Source organism: Hypanus sabinus, chromosome 22 (assembly GCF_030144855.1).
Source record: "Hypanus sabinus isolate sHypSab1 chromosome 22, sHypSab1.hap1, whole genome shotgun sequence".
NCBI classification, from domain to species: Eukaryota; Metazoa; Chordata; class Chondrichthyes; order Myliobatiformes; family Dasyatidae; genus Hypanus; species Hypanus sabinus.
The window spans coordinates 63423937-63440548 of record NC_082727.1 but is presented as its reverse complement, the minus strand read 5'-3'; the positions used below and the strand labels follow the sequence as shown (position 1 = coordinate 63440548).

At 40.1% G+C, this 16612-nt stretch overlaps 1 protein-coding gene across 1 annotated transcript in view; it reads right to left on the bottom strand.

Annotated features, from left to right (window-relative positions):
• Nucleotides 1-4537: 4537 nt before the first annotated feature.
• Nucleotides 4538-16612, bottom strand: part of LOC132379719 (pancreatic lipase-related protein 2-like) — a 28850-nt gene continuing 16775 nt past the window's right edge. The window contains exons 7-12 of the mRNA XM_059948008.1: nt 16448-16567; nt 16194-16312; nt 8976-9105; nt 8768-8879; nt 6394-6561; nt 4538-4610 (exon numbers count right to left, since the gene is read on the bottom strand). Of these exons, the coding sequence (XP_059803991.1) occupies nt 4538-4610; nt 6394-6561; nt 8768-8879; nt 8976-9105; nt 16194-16312; nt 16448-16567 (722 nt within the window). The remainder of the gene's footprint in view (nt 4611-6393; nt 6562-8767; nt 8880-8975; nt 9106-16193; nt 16313-16447; nt 16568-16612) is intronic.

Genomic DNA, 16612 nt, shown 5'->3' with positions numbered 1-16612 from the left:
AAGGTGACCAAGGATGGGAGCTCAACATCCAGGGATATTCAATATTCAGGAGGGATAGACAGGAAAGAAAAGGAGGTGGGGTAGCATTGGTGGTTAGGGAGGAGATTAACGCAATATAAAGGAAGGACATTAGCCTGGAGGATGTGGAATCGATATGGGTAGAGCTGCATAACACTAAGGGGCAGAAAACGCTGGTGGGAGTTGTGTACAGGCCACCTAACAGTAGTAGTGAGGTTGGGGATGGCATTAAACAGGAAATTAGAAATGCGTGCAAAAAAGGAACAGTAATTATAATGGGTGACTTCAATCTACATATAGATTGGGTAAACCAAATTGGTAAGGGTGCTGAGGAAGAGGATTTCTTGGAATGTATGCGGGATGGATTTCTGAACCAACATGTCGAGGAACCAACTAGAAAGCAGGCCATTCTAGATTGGGTATTGAGCAATGAGGAAGGGTTAGTTAGCAATCTTGTCGTGCGAGGCCCCCTGGGTAAGAGTGACCATAATATGGTGGAATTCTTCATTAAGATGGAGAGTGACATAGTTAATTCAGAAACAAAGGTTCTGAACTTAAAGAAGGGTAACTTTGAAGGTATGAGATGTGAATTAGCTAAGATAGACTGGCAAATGATACTTAAACGGTTGATGGTGGATATGCAATGGCAAGCATTTAAAGATCGCATGGATGAACTACAACAATTGTTCATCCCAGTTTGGCAAAAGAATGAACCAGGGAAGGTAGTGCACCCGTGGCTGACAAGGGAAATTAGGGATAGTATCAAGTTCTAAGAAGAAACATATAAGTTAGCAAAAAAAAGCGGCACACCTGAGGACTGGGAGAAATTCAGAGACCAGCAGAGGAGGACAAAGGGCTTAATTAGGAAAGGGAAAGAAGATTATGAGAGAATGCTGGCAGGGAACATAAAAACTGACTGTAAAAGCTTTTATAGATACGTGAAAAGAAAAAGATTGGTCAAGACAAATGTAGGTCCTTTACAGTCAGAAACAGGTGAATTGATCATAGGGAACAAAGACATGGCAGACCAATTGAATAACTACTTTGGTTCTGTCTTCACTAAGGAGGACATAAATAATCTTCTGGAAATAGTAAGGGACCGAGGGTCTAGTGAGATGGAGGAACTGAGGGAAATACATGTTAGTAGGGAATTGGTGTTAGGTAAATTGAAGGGATTAAAGGCAGATAAATCCCCAGGGTCAGATGGTCTGCATCCCAGAGTGCTTAAGGAAGTAGCCCAAGAAATAGTGGATGCATTAGTGATAATTTTTCAAAACTCCTTAGATTCTGGATTAGTTCCTGAGGATTGGAGGGTGGCTAATGTAACCCTACTTTTTAAAAAAGGAGGGAGAGAGAAACTGGGGATTTATAGACCGGTTAGTCTGACATCGGTGGTGGGGAAAATGCTAGAGTTGGTTATCAAAGATGTGATAACAGCACATTTGGAAAGAGGTGAAATCATCGGACAAAGTCAGCATAGATTTGTGAAAGAAAAATCATGTCTGACGAATCTTATAGAATTTTTTGAAGATGTAACTAGTAGAGTGGATGGGGAGAGTCAGTGGATGAGTTATATTTAGATTTTCAAAAGGCTTTTGACAAGGTCCCACACAGGAGATTAGTGTGCAAACTTAAAGCACACGGTATTGGGGGTATGGTATTGATGTGGATAGAGAATTGGTTGGCAGACAGGAAGCAAAGAGTGGAAGTAAACGGGACCTTTTCAGAATGGCAGGCAGTGACTAGTGGGTTACCGCAAGGCTCAGTGCTAGGACCCCAGTTGTTTACAATATATATTAATGATTTAGATGAGGGAATTAAATGCAGCATCTCCAAGTTTGCGGATGACACGAAGCTGGGCAGCGGTGTTAGCTGTGAGGAGGATGCTAAGAGGATGCAGGGTGACTTGGATAGGTTAGGTGAGTGGGCAACTTCATGGCAGATGCAATTTAATGTGGATAAATGTGAGGTTATCCACTTTGGTGGCAAGAACAGGAAAACAGATTATTATCTGAATGGTGGCTGATTAGGAAAAGGGGAGATGCAACGAGACCTGGGTGTCATGGTACATCAGTCATTGACGGTGGGCATGCAGGTACAGCAGGTGGTGAAAAAGGCAAATGGTGTGTTGGCATTCATAGCAAAAGGATTTGAGTACAGGAGCAGGGAGGTTCTACTGCAGTTGTACAAGGCCTTGGCGAGACCGCACCTAGAATATTGTATGCAGTTTTGGTCCCCTAATCTGAGGAAAGACATTCTTGCCATAGAGGGAGTACAGAGAAGGTTCACCAGATTGATTCCTGGGATGGCAGGACTTTCATATGAAGCAAGACTGGATCGACTAGGCTTATACTCTCTGGAATTTAGAAGACTGAGGGGGGATCTTATTGAAACGTATAAAATTCTAAAGGGATTGGACAGGCTAGATGCAGAAAGATTGTTTCCGATGTTGGGGAAGTCCAGGACGAGGGGTCACAGGTTAAGGATAAAGGAGAAGCCTTTTAGGACCGAGATGAGGAAAAACTTCTTCACACAGAGAGTGGTGAATCTGTGGAATTCTCTGCCACAGGAAACAGTTGAGGCCAGTTCATTGGCTATATTTAAGAGGAAGTTAGATATGGCTCTTGTGGCTAAAGGGATCAGGGGGTATGGAGAGAAAGCAGGTACAGGGTTCTGAGTTGGATGATCAGCCATGATCATACTGATTGACGGTGCAGGCTCGAAGGGCCGAATGGCCTACTCCTGCACCTATTTTCTATGTTTCTATGTTTCTAGATGTTGCATACTAGCTGTTGAAGTCAATACACAAACTAGGCAATGGGATATGGAGAGCAAGCTGTTGCCCATGTAGCAGGCTCCCCCTCTCCACGCATGTGATGAATCCAAAGGAACAGCAGTAACCGATACAGTTTGGCACCAGCAGTGTCGCAGGAGTTGCCACTCAGCATTGAACTCAACATTGGACTGCCTGAAGGACTCCAGCTCCAGGTTTTTCCTTGGGGTTTACTCCCAAAGCCATGAATGGTTATATCGCAAGGCAGCGGAGATTTGAGAACGGAGTTTTCCTTCTCCTAGGTGAGCTGACAACCACAGCTGATTAGCCTCAGTTGCCCAGCATAATCATAAGAATATTGAAATCTGCTGTTTTATGAAATTTTCATTTGAAAATCTCTGGGAAATCTGAGTAATTATTTAGTTCCATAGTAACTGATGATTTCACAATTATTCCACTATATGTGTGCATCTTGGAATAATGTACATAATACCATAATATACACATACTTCTAAACTTTTTCAACCAGCTATGGTGGGGCACACATTGGTAGCAGAACGTTGCTGTTGTAATCACTGTCCCCTGGGTGCAGCAATAGCTCAGCAGGCCACCATAACATTTGTTTCTTCCCCTGGTCATATAAATATAAGTATATATATAGAAATATATTGTCATATATTTCTAGTTTAGAAAGGTGAATAAGCCATTCACACCTCAAGCTATGCACATATTCGAGGGGTGATTGATAAGTTTGTGGTCACGGAGCATATGGATCTTGGACCTCCAGAAAGTGTCCACAGGTCGGTGATTGATAAGTTCGTGGCCTAGGGTAGAAGGAGGTGAGTTACACAGCTCTCGTTACATGCACATGCAGTTCAACTCTTTGAGTGATTATGCAGTAAGTTTGAAGTTAATGACTCATCTTCTTCTACCTTAGGCCACAAACTTATCAATCACCCCTTGTAATGTAACCTCTGAATAAAACCATTCTGCTGAGATCTGAGCTCAGAATACAGGAGCAGCATTTAATCTCCTCTTGCTGAGGTTATGTCGAGTACAATTTCCCCGGCAGGCATGTTGCCATTAAGCACATGTTTTACATAATGAGCACCCTTTAACACCTTTTCAAATTTGGAACCCTAATCTGTCACCACTAGACACTAAAACAAAGAAACTTGTGGAATAAATCTCGCTTTGGAGAAACTTAGACAGTAGTAAATTTATAAATATAAATATAGTCATTTATACATTTTAACTGTAAGGAATTTAATAAATATTTTAAGCCATATCCTTCGATTCTGAAAGAAATGTCAGATATTCAAGTCTCAAAGTCAAAGTCAACATTGAATTCATTGTCAAAGCAGGTTACCATTTACTATCACGAGATTCATTTTCTTGCAGGTATTTACAAGAAAATAAAGGACAATAGACTTTATGTAAAACTATACATGAACAAAGTAAAATAAGTTCCAGGTTTCACTGCTGGAGAAGTCAAGGCATTGGCTTTGCAGCTGACAGCACTTTCACAGAAAGTTCAGCGGCAGGGTCACCTCACTCTGGTTAACCTATCCCAGTGCGGTCAGATGAAGACTAAAGCACACTCAGCCTGTGAGATGGGTCCTCTATATCCAGAACAAGTGAATGCAGCTGTAGAGATGAGCAGGCTAAATATACTCAGAGAAGCACAATTCAATCTGTATGAACACCTTTATTTCCAAATGGTCATATTATGAGAACAGATACATTTTAAGCATTTGAGCAAGGCAAAACAGTTTGCAGAATATCTTCACCTTCAGCTCCAGATCCGCAAAATTTAAACCTGAAAAATAAAAACAAATAAAATATATCTTGAATAAATAAGAGAAACTTACATCCACAAAACATTTACATTTCTAGATTTCATCACCTTCATTGAAGATGTACTGCAAAATGGTACTGTATTCATTTTTTAGTCCAGTTCTGAAGGGTGTCAGCCTAAAACATTGACTATTTATGCTGCCTAACCTGCTGAGTTCCTCCAGCATCTTGTGTGTGTTGCTCTGGATTTCCACCATCTGCAATATCTCTTGTTTTTATGGTTAGACTTTTAGTTGTATTCTTGTGGTATTATTCATAATAGTGAGTCAAACAGTTAATAAACACATTCCATTTTATGAAGAGTCTAAACTAGTTATATTACTTTAGTGAGAAAAGAGCAATTTATTTGGAAGCCACATACTTGGATGACTATTGAAGTTGACAATTTTAAGTTAATGAAAAGTGATCATAAATCTATGTAGAATCTTTTTGTGTTTGTAATGATTCCCTGTATGGAATATCTAAAGCATATTTTCTAAAACATATTATTGGATTTTATGTTCTGATCAGGTTGCTTATGTAGTTTTAGGAGTTGACTGTAACCAATAGTGGGTTTCTGGTGAAATGAGACACGCATCAAAGCCTGTCAGCAGGATCTTCCTGCATTTTGCCTGTCTTTGCTTAACTGCCTAGCTGAAACAAGAGATGAAGGCTGAGGGTTCAACAGCCAGCAGTCAAGTTGTTACTTTATGGGCTGTCTCATATCCAGTAGGAAACCATGATAACATAACGGTTAGCGAGGTGCTATTACAGAGCTCAAAATGGTGCTCTCTGCAAGGAGTTTGTACTTTCTCCCCACAACTCCATGGACTTCCTTCCACATTCCAAAGATGTACCGGTTTTTAGGTTAATTGGTCTTTGTAAATTGTTCTGTGACTGGGCAAGGGTTAAACAGGTGGGTCGCTGGGCAGTAGGGCCAGAAGGGCCTGTTCCACATTGTATCTCTAAATGAATAAAGGCAGAGAATGGCTGGGTGGGGAAGGCCCAGTCTTGACAGCAATGTTGAGTTGTGTACTTGGAGGTTTCCCTGATGTTGATGAGAAAGTGATTTCAAGCCTTGAAGCTACATAAGTTCATGACAAAAGACAATACTGTAGTTCTGCACACGGAGGCTGATCGATGGCCAATGGCATTCTGGATAGAGGACACAAGGAACTGCTCAAAATCAATTAAATCATCTAGTGGAAAGATTCAAAGGAAGCATGAGTTAAGTTGCTTCCTATATCTCAGTGAATTATCTCTGAAGTTCCATTCTCAACTTTAATTTCCAGTATTTCAACTTAAGTCTGACACTTTAAACATTAGTACTTCATTCGAGCTATTGGCTTTGCCAGCAGTTTGTTAAGATCAGCTAAGTGTTCAAAAGCCTGTTACCTTCAATATACGTACTGTAATGTCTTCAGCTTATTTTCAGGAAAAGTATAAATGGACATTTGTCTTCCAACCAGAGGGACTGGGCAATGTATCATCCTTTGTACAAGTTAGCATTCAGCAAAGCAGCTCACTGGCAAGTTTAATCATATTAGCAGAGTGTTTAGGGATTTCCATTCTTCCAGTATAATGATTATTCCCATAATGGTGAATTGGGAAAGTGTCCAAACTTGCTAGCAAAAAACCATTTTTTTTACAGCATTGCTATATCCAGCGTGCTCCAGATACAAAACATTGTGCAAAATACATTCAAAATGTCTAAACCAATATTGATAAATAATGCATATTCAGTAATTTAATTAATGTTTACTTACTCTTTCTGATCATATATTCTCAATAAAGTTATAGTTTCTGCTCCAATTTTTGGCCCAAAAAGATTTGGTAACTTATTATTCCAAAGAAATTTGACTTTAGTAATATCTCCCACATCCTTCTCTGTATCAATGTCAACTGTGAATGTTTTTCCGTTCTCCAACAGAGCTCTGAAAAGCAAAATACATTGATCAGTATCCTAACTGAACCAAGGAAATGTGCTCTGATACTTATCCTTCCCTGAAATTCCAGTACCTAATGAAGGGACAACTGAGAATAAACTGAGGCTCAACCATAGGCTGCTTTTGAAAGCCTTGTCATAGCCATTCCACAAATTTCCTCTCTTGGGAACCAGCACCAACCTAATTTTCCCAATCTACTTGCATATTGAAATCACACATGATTATCACAGCATTTTCCATTCAGAAATCAAATGGCAGAAGGGAAAATGTTGTTCCTGAATCACTGAGTGTGTGTCTTTTGGCTTCTGTACCTCCTTCTGGATGGTAGTAATGAGAAGGTGGCATGCCATGGGTAGTACAGATCCTTAATATCAGATGCCGCTTCTCTGAGATGCTGCTTCTTGAAGATGTCCTAGACATTACGGATGGAGACTAGTACTCATGATGGAACTGACTAATTTTACAATTCCTTGCAGCTTACTTCGATACTGTACAGTGGCCCTCCCCCTATACATGCAGTGATGCAGCCAGTTAAAATTTAGTTTACTCCTTAGTAATATATGATAAATCTGATTTTAGCTTCTACTTTTCAAACTGCAGGGTGAATTCTATTACACTATGATCACTGTCTCCTAAGGGTTCCTTTACTTTAAGCTTCCTAATTAAACCTGGTTCATTACATAACACCCAATCCTGAACTGCCGTTCCCCTAGTGGGCTCAATCACATCACTATCAACATTATGTGCCATGTTGTAGAATGTGGGCGGTCATGATTGTCATTGTTGTAGTGGTTTGCCATTGATTCTTCTGGACAGTGTCTTTACAAGATGGATGGTGACCCCAGCCATTATCAATATTGTTCAGAGATCTTCTGTCTGGTGTCAGTGGTTGCATAACCAAGACTTGTGATATGCACCAGCTGCTCATATGCCCATCCACCACCTGTTGCCATGGCTTCACGTGATCCCAATAGGGGGTGGGGGGCTAAGTAGGTGCATAAGTGTGACCTGTAGGCTAGTGGAGGTAAGGAGCATCTCACACTGCCTTTGTATACACGTATCTCCACGCAAATGGGCTCAACCACAAGCTGCTCTAGAAAGCCATGTCATAGCCATTCTACAAATTTCCTCTCTTGAGATCAGGCACCAATCTTCTTTCATATTGAAATCACATTTTCCTTTTAACATGCCTTTTCTGTCTCCCATTGTAATTTGTGTCCCCCTTCCTGGCTAATGCTCAGAGTTCTGTATATAGCCCATCAGGCCCCTTTCACCCTTACAATTTCTGAATATTACCCACAAGAATGCTAGATATCAGGAGAATGGATAAACTACAACAAAAACTAAACAGCAAATTAAATGAAAAGTTCTGGGTTGTTCTGAAAGAAGAACTGGATCACTAATGCCCTTGAGTGCAAGGATCACTATTTCCCTTGAATGCAAGGATCACTATTGTCCTTCAGTGCAAGGATCACTATTGACCTTCAGTACAAGGGTCACTAATGTCTTCAGTGCAAAGATTTCTGTCTGATCCAGATGTTACCCTTTATTGCAGTGACTCCATATTGCTCCTTAAATACCCTTGCAAGTAACATAATTGCAAGAGAAATTATCATCTACAGATGCAGAATAATCATGCTCTTTCCAACATAGCACACATTGCAGAAATTAACTTCGAAATTATGTCTACCATACTGTATAAAAGAATTAGGCACATTAAATTTTTATATGGTTTAAGATGGTATGACCTCCACAGAGCCCTGATCTCAAAGTCAAGGCTACCTGGGATTACCTGGAGAGATGGTAGCCAGTGAAATAGCCAAATTCTACAGAACAACTATGACAAGCTCTTCTAGATGCTTGAAACAACTTACCAGCTGATTTTCTTATAAAACTGCATGACGGTGTACCTAAGAGCAGTTTCAAAGGGACAGGGTGGTCACACCAAATATTGATTTGATTTAGTTTGTTTTTTTACTATTTACTGCTCTTTATTCTAAATTTTCTGATATTTAGCAATGTTTCATTTCATTATTTTTGAAATCATCTTTGCTTTACAGAAATTTTTTACATGTGCCTAAGACTTTTTCACAGTACTGAATGTAAATATCAGTTTAATTGGATATGTATACAGCCACTCTAATGCAATATTTACATTCAAACAATCATCCCCTGCCTTCACATTTTAACTTACTTTGCAATTCGATGTTGTTGCGTATTTCCATTGGGACCATATAAAGCCAGATTGAAGAATCCTCTGATGCTCCGAGTACAGGTAATTTTAACTGAAACTCTGTATCTCCAGCCTATTGTGCAAGATCCAATTCAAAGGTTTTATTGCGGTCACCTTCCAGTGAACAAATATATTTGAAGCAATCTGAAAAACATGATTTTATACATACGTGCAAAGGATGGAGCGTCGCCAGTGTCCAGATAAAATTTGGGCTCTGAAGTAGCATTTCCGAGAGGAAAGGTATCAGCGTAGTGCCCCATTAATGGACAGCCTTCTGGTAGGCACTTATTGCAATTCCCCTTAGGGAAAAAAACACATCAAGAAGTATTCTTCATTGGCAACTACCTTCCTTTATTTTACATTTGCAATCAGTCCACAAAACCACAAGGGAGCTTAATCTAATATTAATAAAACAATCTAAAACCAGCAAACCATTTAACCTTGACTGGCGTGCTGATCAGAGAGCCCTGACGTGTCGTTCAAAGTGAGAGTGGGAGCTTGAAACCATAGGGGATTGCAGGACACATCAAAAACTGGGAGTTCAATGGTAGAAAAAGCAGATTTAGAAATATTAAGAACGACATGATCACATCAATGAAATGTCAGAACCAGTTCTAATATTATGACTTTACTGTCCCCATTTGCCACTTATTGTATTAACTTGCTAAATAAGAATGGGAAAGCAATTGTACAACATTAAACAAAATTGGGCTATAAATTTACCCTCTGTTGGATGTACCATACTTGAAGTATAATAACATAACTGTGCTCAGTATGATAACTCCATGCTATAATTCCAACCAAAATGACTCTATATCCAAGCTCCTAGACCTGGGGCTCAAAACTTCACGTTACAACTGGATCCGTGGAGCCTTGACCCAATAGACTGCAGTCAGTGAGAATAGGCAGGAATGTCTCTGCTATGACTGACGGTGGAACCCCACAGGGCCACATTCTCATACCCCTCCTCTACTCATGACTCCAAGGCACAATGCTGCTCTAACTCCATCTATAAGTTTGATGACACCATCGTAGTGGGTTGAATCTCAAATAACGATGAGCAGGAGTTAAAGAAAGAAGCTAGAGAGCCTAATATCATGGTGTAATGACACCAACCTTTCTCTCAATGTCAGCAAAACAAAAGAACTTAGTAAGGGGAGCAATGAACTTAGTTCTGTTTGCATCAACTGTGCTGACATTGACATGGTTGAAATTGTCAGGAAATACAGAGGAGGCTTGACAGCAGTTGAGATGATTTATACTGTGTAAATGTATACACACAGGCATTCGAGAGACCATGGATTTGCGCCTTGGAAGGTTTCCAGGTCACAGGTCTGGGCAGGGTTGTATGGAAGACCGGCAGTTGCCCGTGCTGCAAGTCTCCCCTCTGCATGCTACCGATGTTGTCCAAAGGAAGGGCAAGGGCCAATACAGCTTGGCACTGGTGTCGTCGCAGAGCAATGTTAAGTGCCTTGCTCAAGGACACAACACGCTGCCTCAGCTGAGACTTGACCAATGACCAATGCCTTATCCACTTGGCCATGCGCCAACGCAATGTATACATATGTTGATAATAAATGGGCTTTGAGCTTTGAAATAAAGAACCATGAGGGGCCACAAAATAAGAGAGAATTGATATATTTAACACAGCAAGGTAACAAGGTAACTGAAGGCTGGCTAGCTCGATGAGTGAACAAGGACTCTGGATAAGAACTAGGATTAAATAGCCTGCAGGTAATGATTTGAAAATGAGTGGCATGTGACTTGTTAGCAGGGTGGAGCCTGGGAGGTGCTTACCTGTGCAGGCCTGCCAAGAGGCTTCAAGTTCCTGGGAGAAGACCTCACCTAGCCTGCTCTAGTCTAATTACATAGTTACCATAGTCAAGAGAGCTTACCAGCGCCTCTACCACCTCAGTAGGTTGAAGAACTTTGGTATGTCCTGTTTGACTCCCACCAAGTTTTATCAATACACCTTTGAAAACATCCTATTCTTCTTTGTGTGGCAGTTGGTCTGCCTGTGACTGCACGAAACCACAGAGAGCTGTGGACACAGCTCAGCACGTCACAGACAACAGCCTTCTCTCCATGAACTCTGCCTGCACTTCTAGCTGCTTCAGTAAAGCAGGCAGCGTAATTACAAACCACAGCCACCCTGCACGTTCCCTCTTCTCCTCTCTCCCATCAGCAGAAGGTTGAAAAGCCTGACAACACGTACCACTAGGCTCAAGGACAACTTCTATCCCCCTGTTATAAGATTACAATGATACAGAGTCTTGACCTCACAATGAATTTGCACATTGTTGTCTGCCTGTACTGCCCTTTCTCTGTAACTGTAACAATTTATTCTGCACTTTTTTTGTACTGTCTCAATCCATTGCCGTAAGGAAATAGCACACAAAACAGCGCTTTTCATTGAACCTTGAAACGTGTGACAAAAATAAACAATTTTATCAAATATTTCCATCTGAAATTTTACACCAGTGACTTCAATGCTACCTTGCATATTTAGCATATAATTTTTACCATTAGCTTGATATAGTCATACATTTAAAAAGATGGTTAGTTACTCTCACTATCATAAGCAAACTGCCATCTATCTACCTATTTTCTATGGATAGAGAGTTGCCTTTGGAATTGATAGTTATTAAATATCACACACAAGATGCTGGAGGAACTCAGTTCGCTAGGCAGCATCAATGGAAACAAATAATTAGTTGACATTTCAGATTGTGAGTCTTCATCAGGACTGGAAAAGAAGGGAGAGGAAGCCAGAAAAAGAAGATGGGGAGAGGGGGAGGAGGACAAGCTAAAAGATGACAGGTGAAGCCAGGTGTAGGAAGTGGCAAGTGATAAGTGGAAAAGGCAAATGGCTGGAGCAGGAGGAATCTGAGAGGTGAGGGAAGTGACTATGGAAGAAAGGGATTATCTCATTAGCACAAGAGATGCCACAGTTGCTGGAAATTCAGAGCAGGCACGTTCAGAATGCTGGAGGGTCTCAGCAGGTCAGGCTACAGGGAGGATGTAGCCGGGAGGATGTACAGGCTACAGGAACAATCAACGTCTCAGGCAGAGACCCTTCATCAGGACTTTGCTTGCTTTTAAATGCAGAAAATTAATATAACTACAGTAATGCTGATTAGTGAGGGCATGAAAGGTTATAGGGAGAAGGAGGAGAGGGAAGTGGATCAGCCATGATGAAATGGCAGAACAGACTTGATGGACAAAGTGACCTAATTCTGCTCCTGGGTTTTGTCATCTCGTGGTCTTAAAGCATGTTGTCCAATGTTGATGTAAACATGATTTACTGGTTCAGACGAGTTTTGAATTGTTAGGTTTTGTGTAACATAAGTTGGAAAATTACCATGGTAACTTAGGAAAAGTAAAAACTGACTGACTATGTGTCTGTTGAGATTAGTGGTATTAAGTCATGAACCTTCTGCCTGGTTAGGTTTGATATCAGATATATGTCAAAGGTTCACAAATGAACCTCGGGCAAGTGAAGGACCTGTTCTATGCAAACAGTAAAAAGACATGGTTTTACAAGGAGGTATGGAGTAGAGGTTATAATTTCAAAGAGTGACCTATTAATTTAAGACTTGAATACAGAGGGAATATTTTAAGACTCTCTATTGGACGGGGTCCAATAACCATGGATGTTGCTTCCTCACTGTCTACGTGCTACATAAGCCCGGTCAGTATGATACGGAGAACAAGCTGTTAACCGTGCAGCAGGATTTCCCTCTCCATGCACATGAGGAATACAATGGAACAGAGGGATCAATACAGTTTGGCACCAGTGACGTGGTGGGAATTTCCTGGCAGTGTTGAACTCAACACAAGACCACTTAGGGCCACCAACTCCAAATTCTTCCTCAGAGTTTACTCCCAAAGCTCTCCCCATGAATGGGTGTAGCTGCAAGGTAGTAGAGATTTGAGATAAGAATTTTCCTTCTCCTAGAAGGCTACCAACCATGGCTGATAAGCCCCATCTGCACGAAGCGACTGGTTTTAAGAGACTAGTAACCCGCCCTTGCCCCTTCCAGTAGAAATGGTTCAGATGGGCTTGGTATCTAAGTCACACATAAAGGTCAGTTTCTGGATTTGGTTGTCAGAGGCTATTTGAGATGCATGCCACTGGGAGCATGTTATAGGTAGTGGGAGCTTGTCCCCACTATTTGCTACCCCTCCCCAGTAGCCATGACAACCTTAAAGAAGCAGACAGGTTGTTTGGTGCACACAAAGCTAAAACAGCCTGTTTTAGGTGGTTTGTGGAGGGAGATAACAGTTGTATGGAGTGATGCCCTTCTCATCACTAGGACTACAGAGTAGTGAATTGACCTCCATAAGGTAGACAAGAAAATAACATCTAGTCTTCCATTCACTTCCAAAACAAAGTCTGCAAGTAAATCCATATTCTATATCTTAATACACGTATTTAATCATGTCAACCAATTTCTAAGCTAATATTTAGTCAATGCACCTGATAACTAACCTTTAGGTAGTAACATACTAAAGTAAATTTAAGGGTCCTTTGTAAGTATGTGACAGAGTGAGATCAAAGAAAGGATATAGAAATGGAAGAGCACCCAACATTATAACTGAAGATAGGTGGGCATTTAATGTAAAAGGATAACCTTGTGGAAAGTTATAGACTCTCTTCCAAATCCAGTGGAAGTTCACATCTTCATGGCACAGTTAGCTCTGTCTGTGACTGCAACAGACATCAACCTGCTCCAGGTAAGGTGCAAACACTCAGAGAAGTACTCTGTCACCACACTGGAGAAGTCAAAATCCTCATTGGAAAGCCAAGTATAAAATCTCTGCTCTTCAATCTCTGAAGGCACTAGGGGAGACCTTTAATGTTTCTATTCTGAGAATAGTTAGTATTTCTAGGAAGCATCTTGAACCCTTTGGTAAACTGTTCTCAGTAGGTGGAGATTCCATAAGGACTGTAAGGGAACTGAACTGAAATTCTGGTTTGTCCCAAAGCCAAACGAGATAAACTTATTAATAAACTTGGGAATGTGGTTCCCCTTGCAAAATCAAAAGTACCTAGTTTGGGTGTTATACTTGATTCAGATTTGAATTTTAAATCCCCCATAAAGAAAGTGACCAGAGCAGCATTTTCACTCTTAATAAATATTGCAAAGGTATTTTTCTTTCTGTCATGTAATGATGCTGAAAAACTACTTATGCCTTCATATCGAATAGACTGGATTACTACAATGACCTTTTCACTAGCCTTCCAAAGCAATCTATTCATAAACTTCAATTCATTCAGAACGCTGCTAGACTTGTAACCTAAACTAGGATGAGAAACATATTACTCCCATAATAGCTACTCTGCATTGGCTTCCTGTATCTTTAGAATTGGTTTTAAACTTCTCTTACTTGTTTTTAAAACTTTTAATGATCTAGGACAAGAGTACATCACAGAATTGTTTTTGTTTTATAATCCTACTCGAGCTCTCAGGTCTTCTTCCACCAGTTTCTTAAAATTTAAACAATCTCCCTCAAAAGATAATTGACAGGTCAGCTGTTTTGAACAATGCTCCTAAACTGTGAAATTCAATACCTAAAACCATTTGCTTCTCAGTTGACCCAGCTCAAACACCAGCTCAAAACCTATTTATTTAAGCTTGCTTTTAACTAATGTCTTTTTGTCTTTTATTTTCATGTTTGTTTTTATTTTGTTTTTGTGTTTGTATTTCTATCCTATTGCAAATCACTTTGAACTACTTCATCTGTATGAAAAGTGCTCCATAAATAAAGTTATTGCTATTACTATTAGGTGACAAAGATTGGGAAATATCCCAAGAGTCATTTTTCACTTCTTGCTTTTTAGCTCAATTTCCTGAACTGTTCCCCATGAAGAAACATTCCGGCAGAAGGTTGCCTACAGCACCCTTACCTCCCTACAGCAAGACCAACACTCCTTCTCCACCTGTTCTCCACCTGTTCACCCTAGCAGTTACAACAAATACTTGGCAAGTCCCCAGGTTTAATTCCCAACCTGCTCACTCTGATTGCACAGCAATCTTAGTAAATCATCAATAAAATGTGATTCATGGGGGAGAGGAAGGGTTTTAGAAATGAGGAGCAATTACTGTTTGCTTTGTCTGGCAAAATCATAAATACTTTCCACTGAAGTACTGTATGCTTACAAGAATGGAGCAGATGGCTCCAGGAGCAATGAATCAATCTGGAATCTAAAATGGTTTCTTGACCAAAGAGAAAGCTTATGCGAGAGTGTGCCAAAGATATTAGTAGACATTACCAATTGTGGAGAGCTTTCTTAATTCAAAGTTACTTAATTCATATTTCCTATTTTTTGCATTATTTAATTCAATGTAATGAATAATTGAAATCAGGGCATTGTTCATCTTTTAAAAGTTAGTCATTGCTATAAAGCTCTGCTTTTGTTACTCTCCTCAGATTTCTTCAGAAACAATGAATGACTGAACAGTGCTTAAAGTCTGTTAATATTTCAATATAAAGACTATGGGTAGAAATTTGCTGTTGGTCACTTGGGCTGAAAGGGTGTTATGATACTAAATGTTCACTGTGATAAGACCATATGGTTAGTTATATGAAATAAATCAGGCCATCTCTCTATCAATATCATCTTTCAGAATAATCCCATTAATCACACACCTCCACTTATTTTCCTGTAATCTATTCCCTCACATGTGCCTAACTCTCCCTAGTTCTCCTGTCACCAACCTATTCTGGAGGCAATGTCAATTCATTTGCACACGAACATGTCTGTGGGCCGTGGGAGGAAATTGGAACACGATGATGGACTGTTACCTAGAAAACATACATTCTCCAGATGGTGAGTACAAGTTGCTGGAACTTTGTGCCAGAAACACTAACCACTGTGCCAATGTATTTGTCTATGAAGAGATACAGTTTGGAAAGCCCAACGAGCCCATGTCACCCAGTGACCAATTAATCTGGTGTATCTTTGGACTGTGAGAGGAATCCCATGTGTTCATCGGTAGAATGTACAAATTCCTTTTTGAACCCAGTTTGCTGGCACTGTAATAGGGTTACACAAACCGCTCGCTACCACGCAGCCTAGTGGTGGTGAGGTATTGGTATTGCTTTGTTTTGTCTCGTGCATTGAGACAATCATTCAGACAGATCTTCCCTTATGTAGTTAAAAAAACTGAATTCAGAATAGTAAGTAGATTTAAGAGAATATTGTTAGAACTGATTTGAAGAAGTGGAACAATTATAACAAGTGTAATGATTGCATCTGCTGAAGCCAGATCGCTGAGTTAGCATTCTCTGACATGACCTTGGATCCCTTCTCAGCCTAGTCGTACAACCATAAAACTCTTTACAGATTAACAAACTTACAGAAACATAAATAATAACTTACTGCTGTAAAGTCATTGTAGCTGTTACATGGGATTCCTGTGAATCCATTTTTGGTTGTAATGCTCTCTGTATAATATTTATATGACCGTAAGTGGTTACATGCTGCAAAGTCACGAGTACCTTTAAAAGAACCAAAAGAAAAAAATGGTACAATTTATTCCAAGGATATACATTAACATTAATTTCTAAAAGATAACTGCAAGAATCAGTAAAAACACGGGTGTGAGGCATGCATTGGGGAAGAAGTACTTGTACCTTCCCAGATACCACTGATATCAATTATTGTTGAAACAATATTTTTGTCACATCCTGGCATTAATTCTCCACCATTTGGATAGAAGTCAAGATGTCCAACAGGTTCAAGCAGTCCAAAACCTGTCACATTAATGAATTTGAAATTAGAAAGCACCAAATAACAGT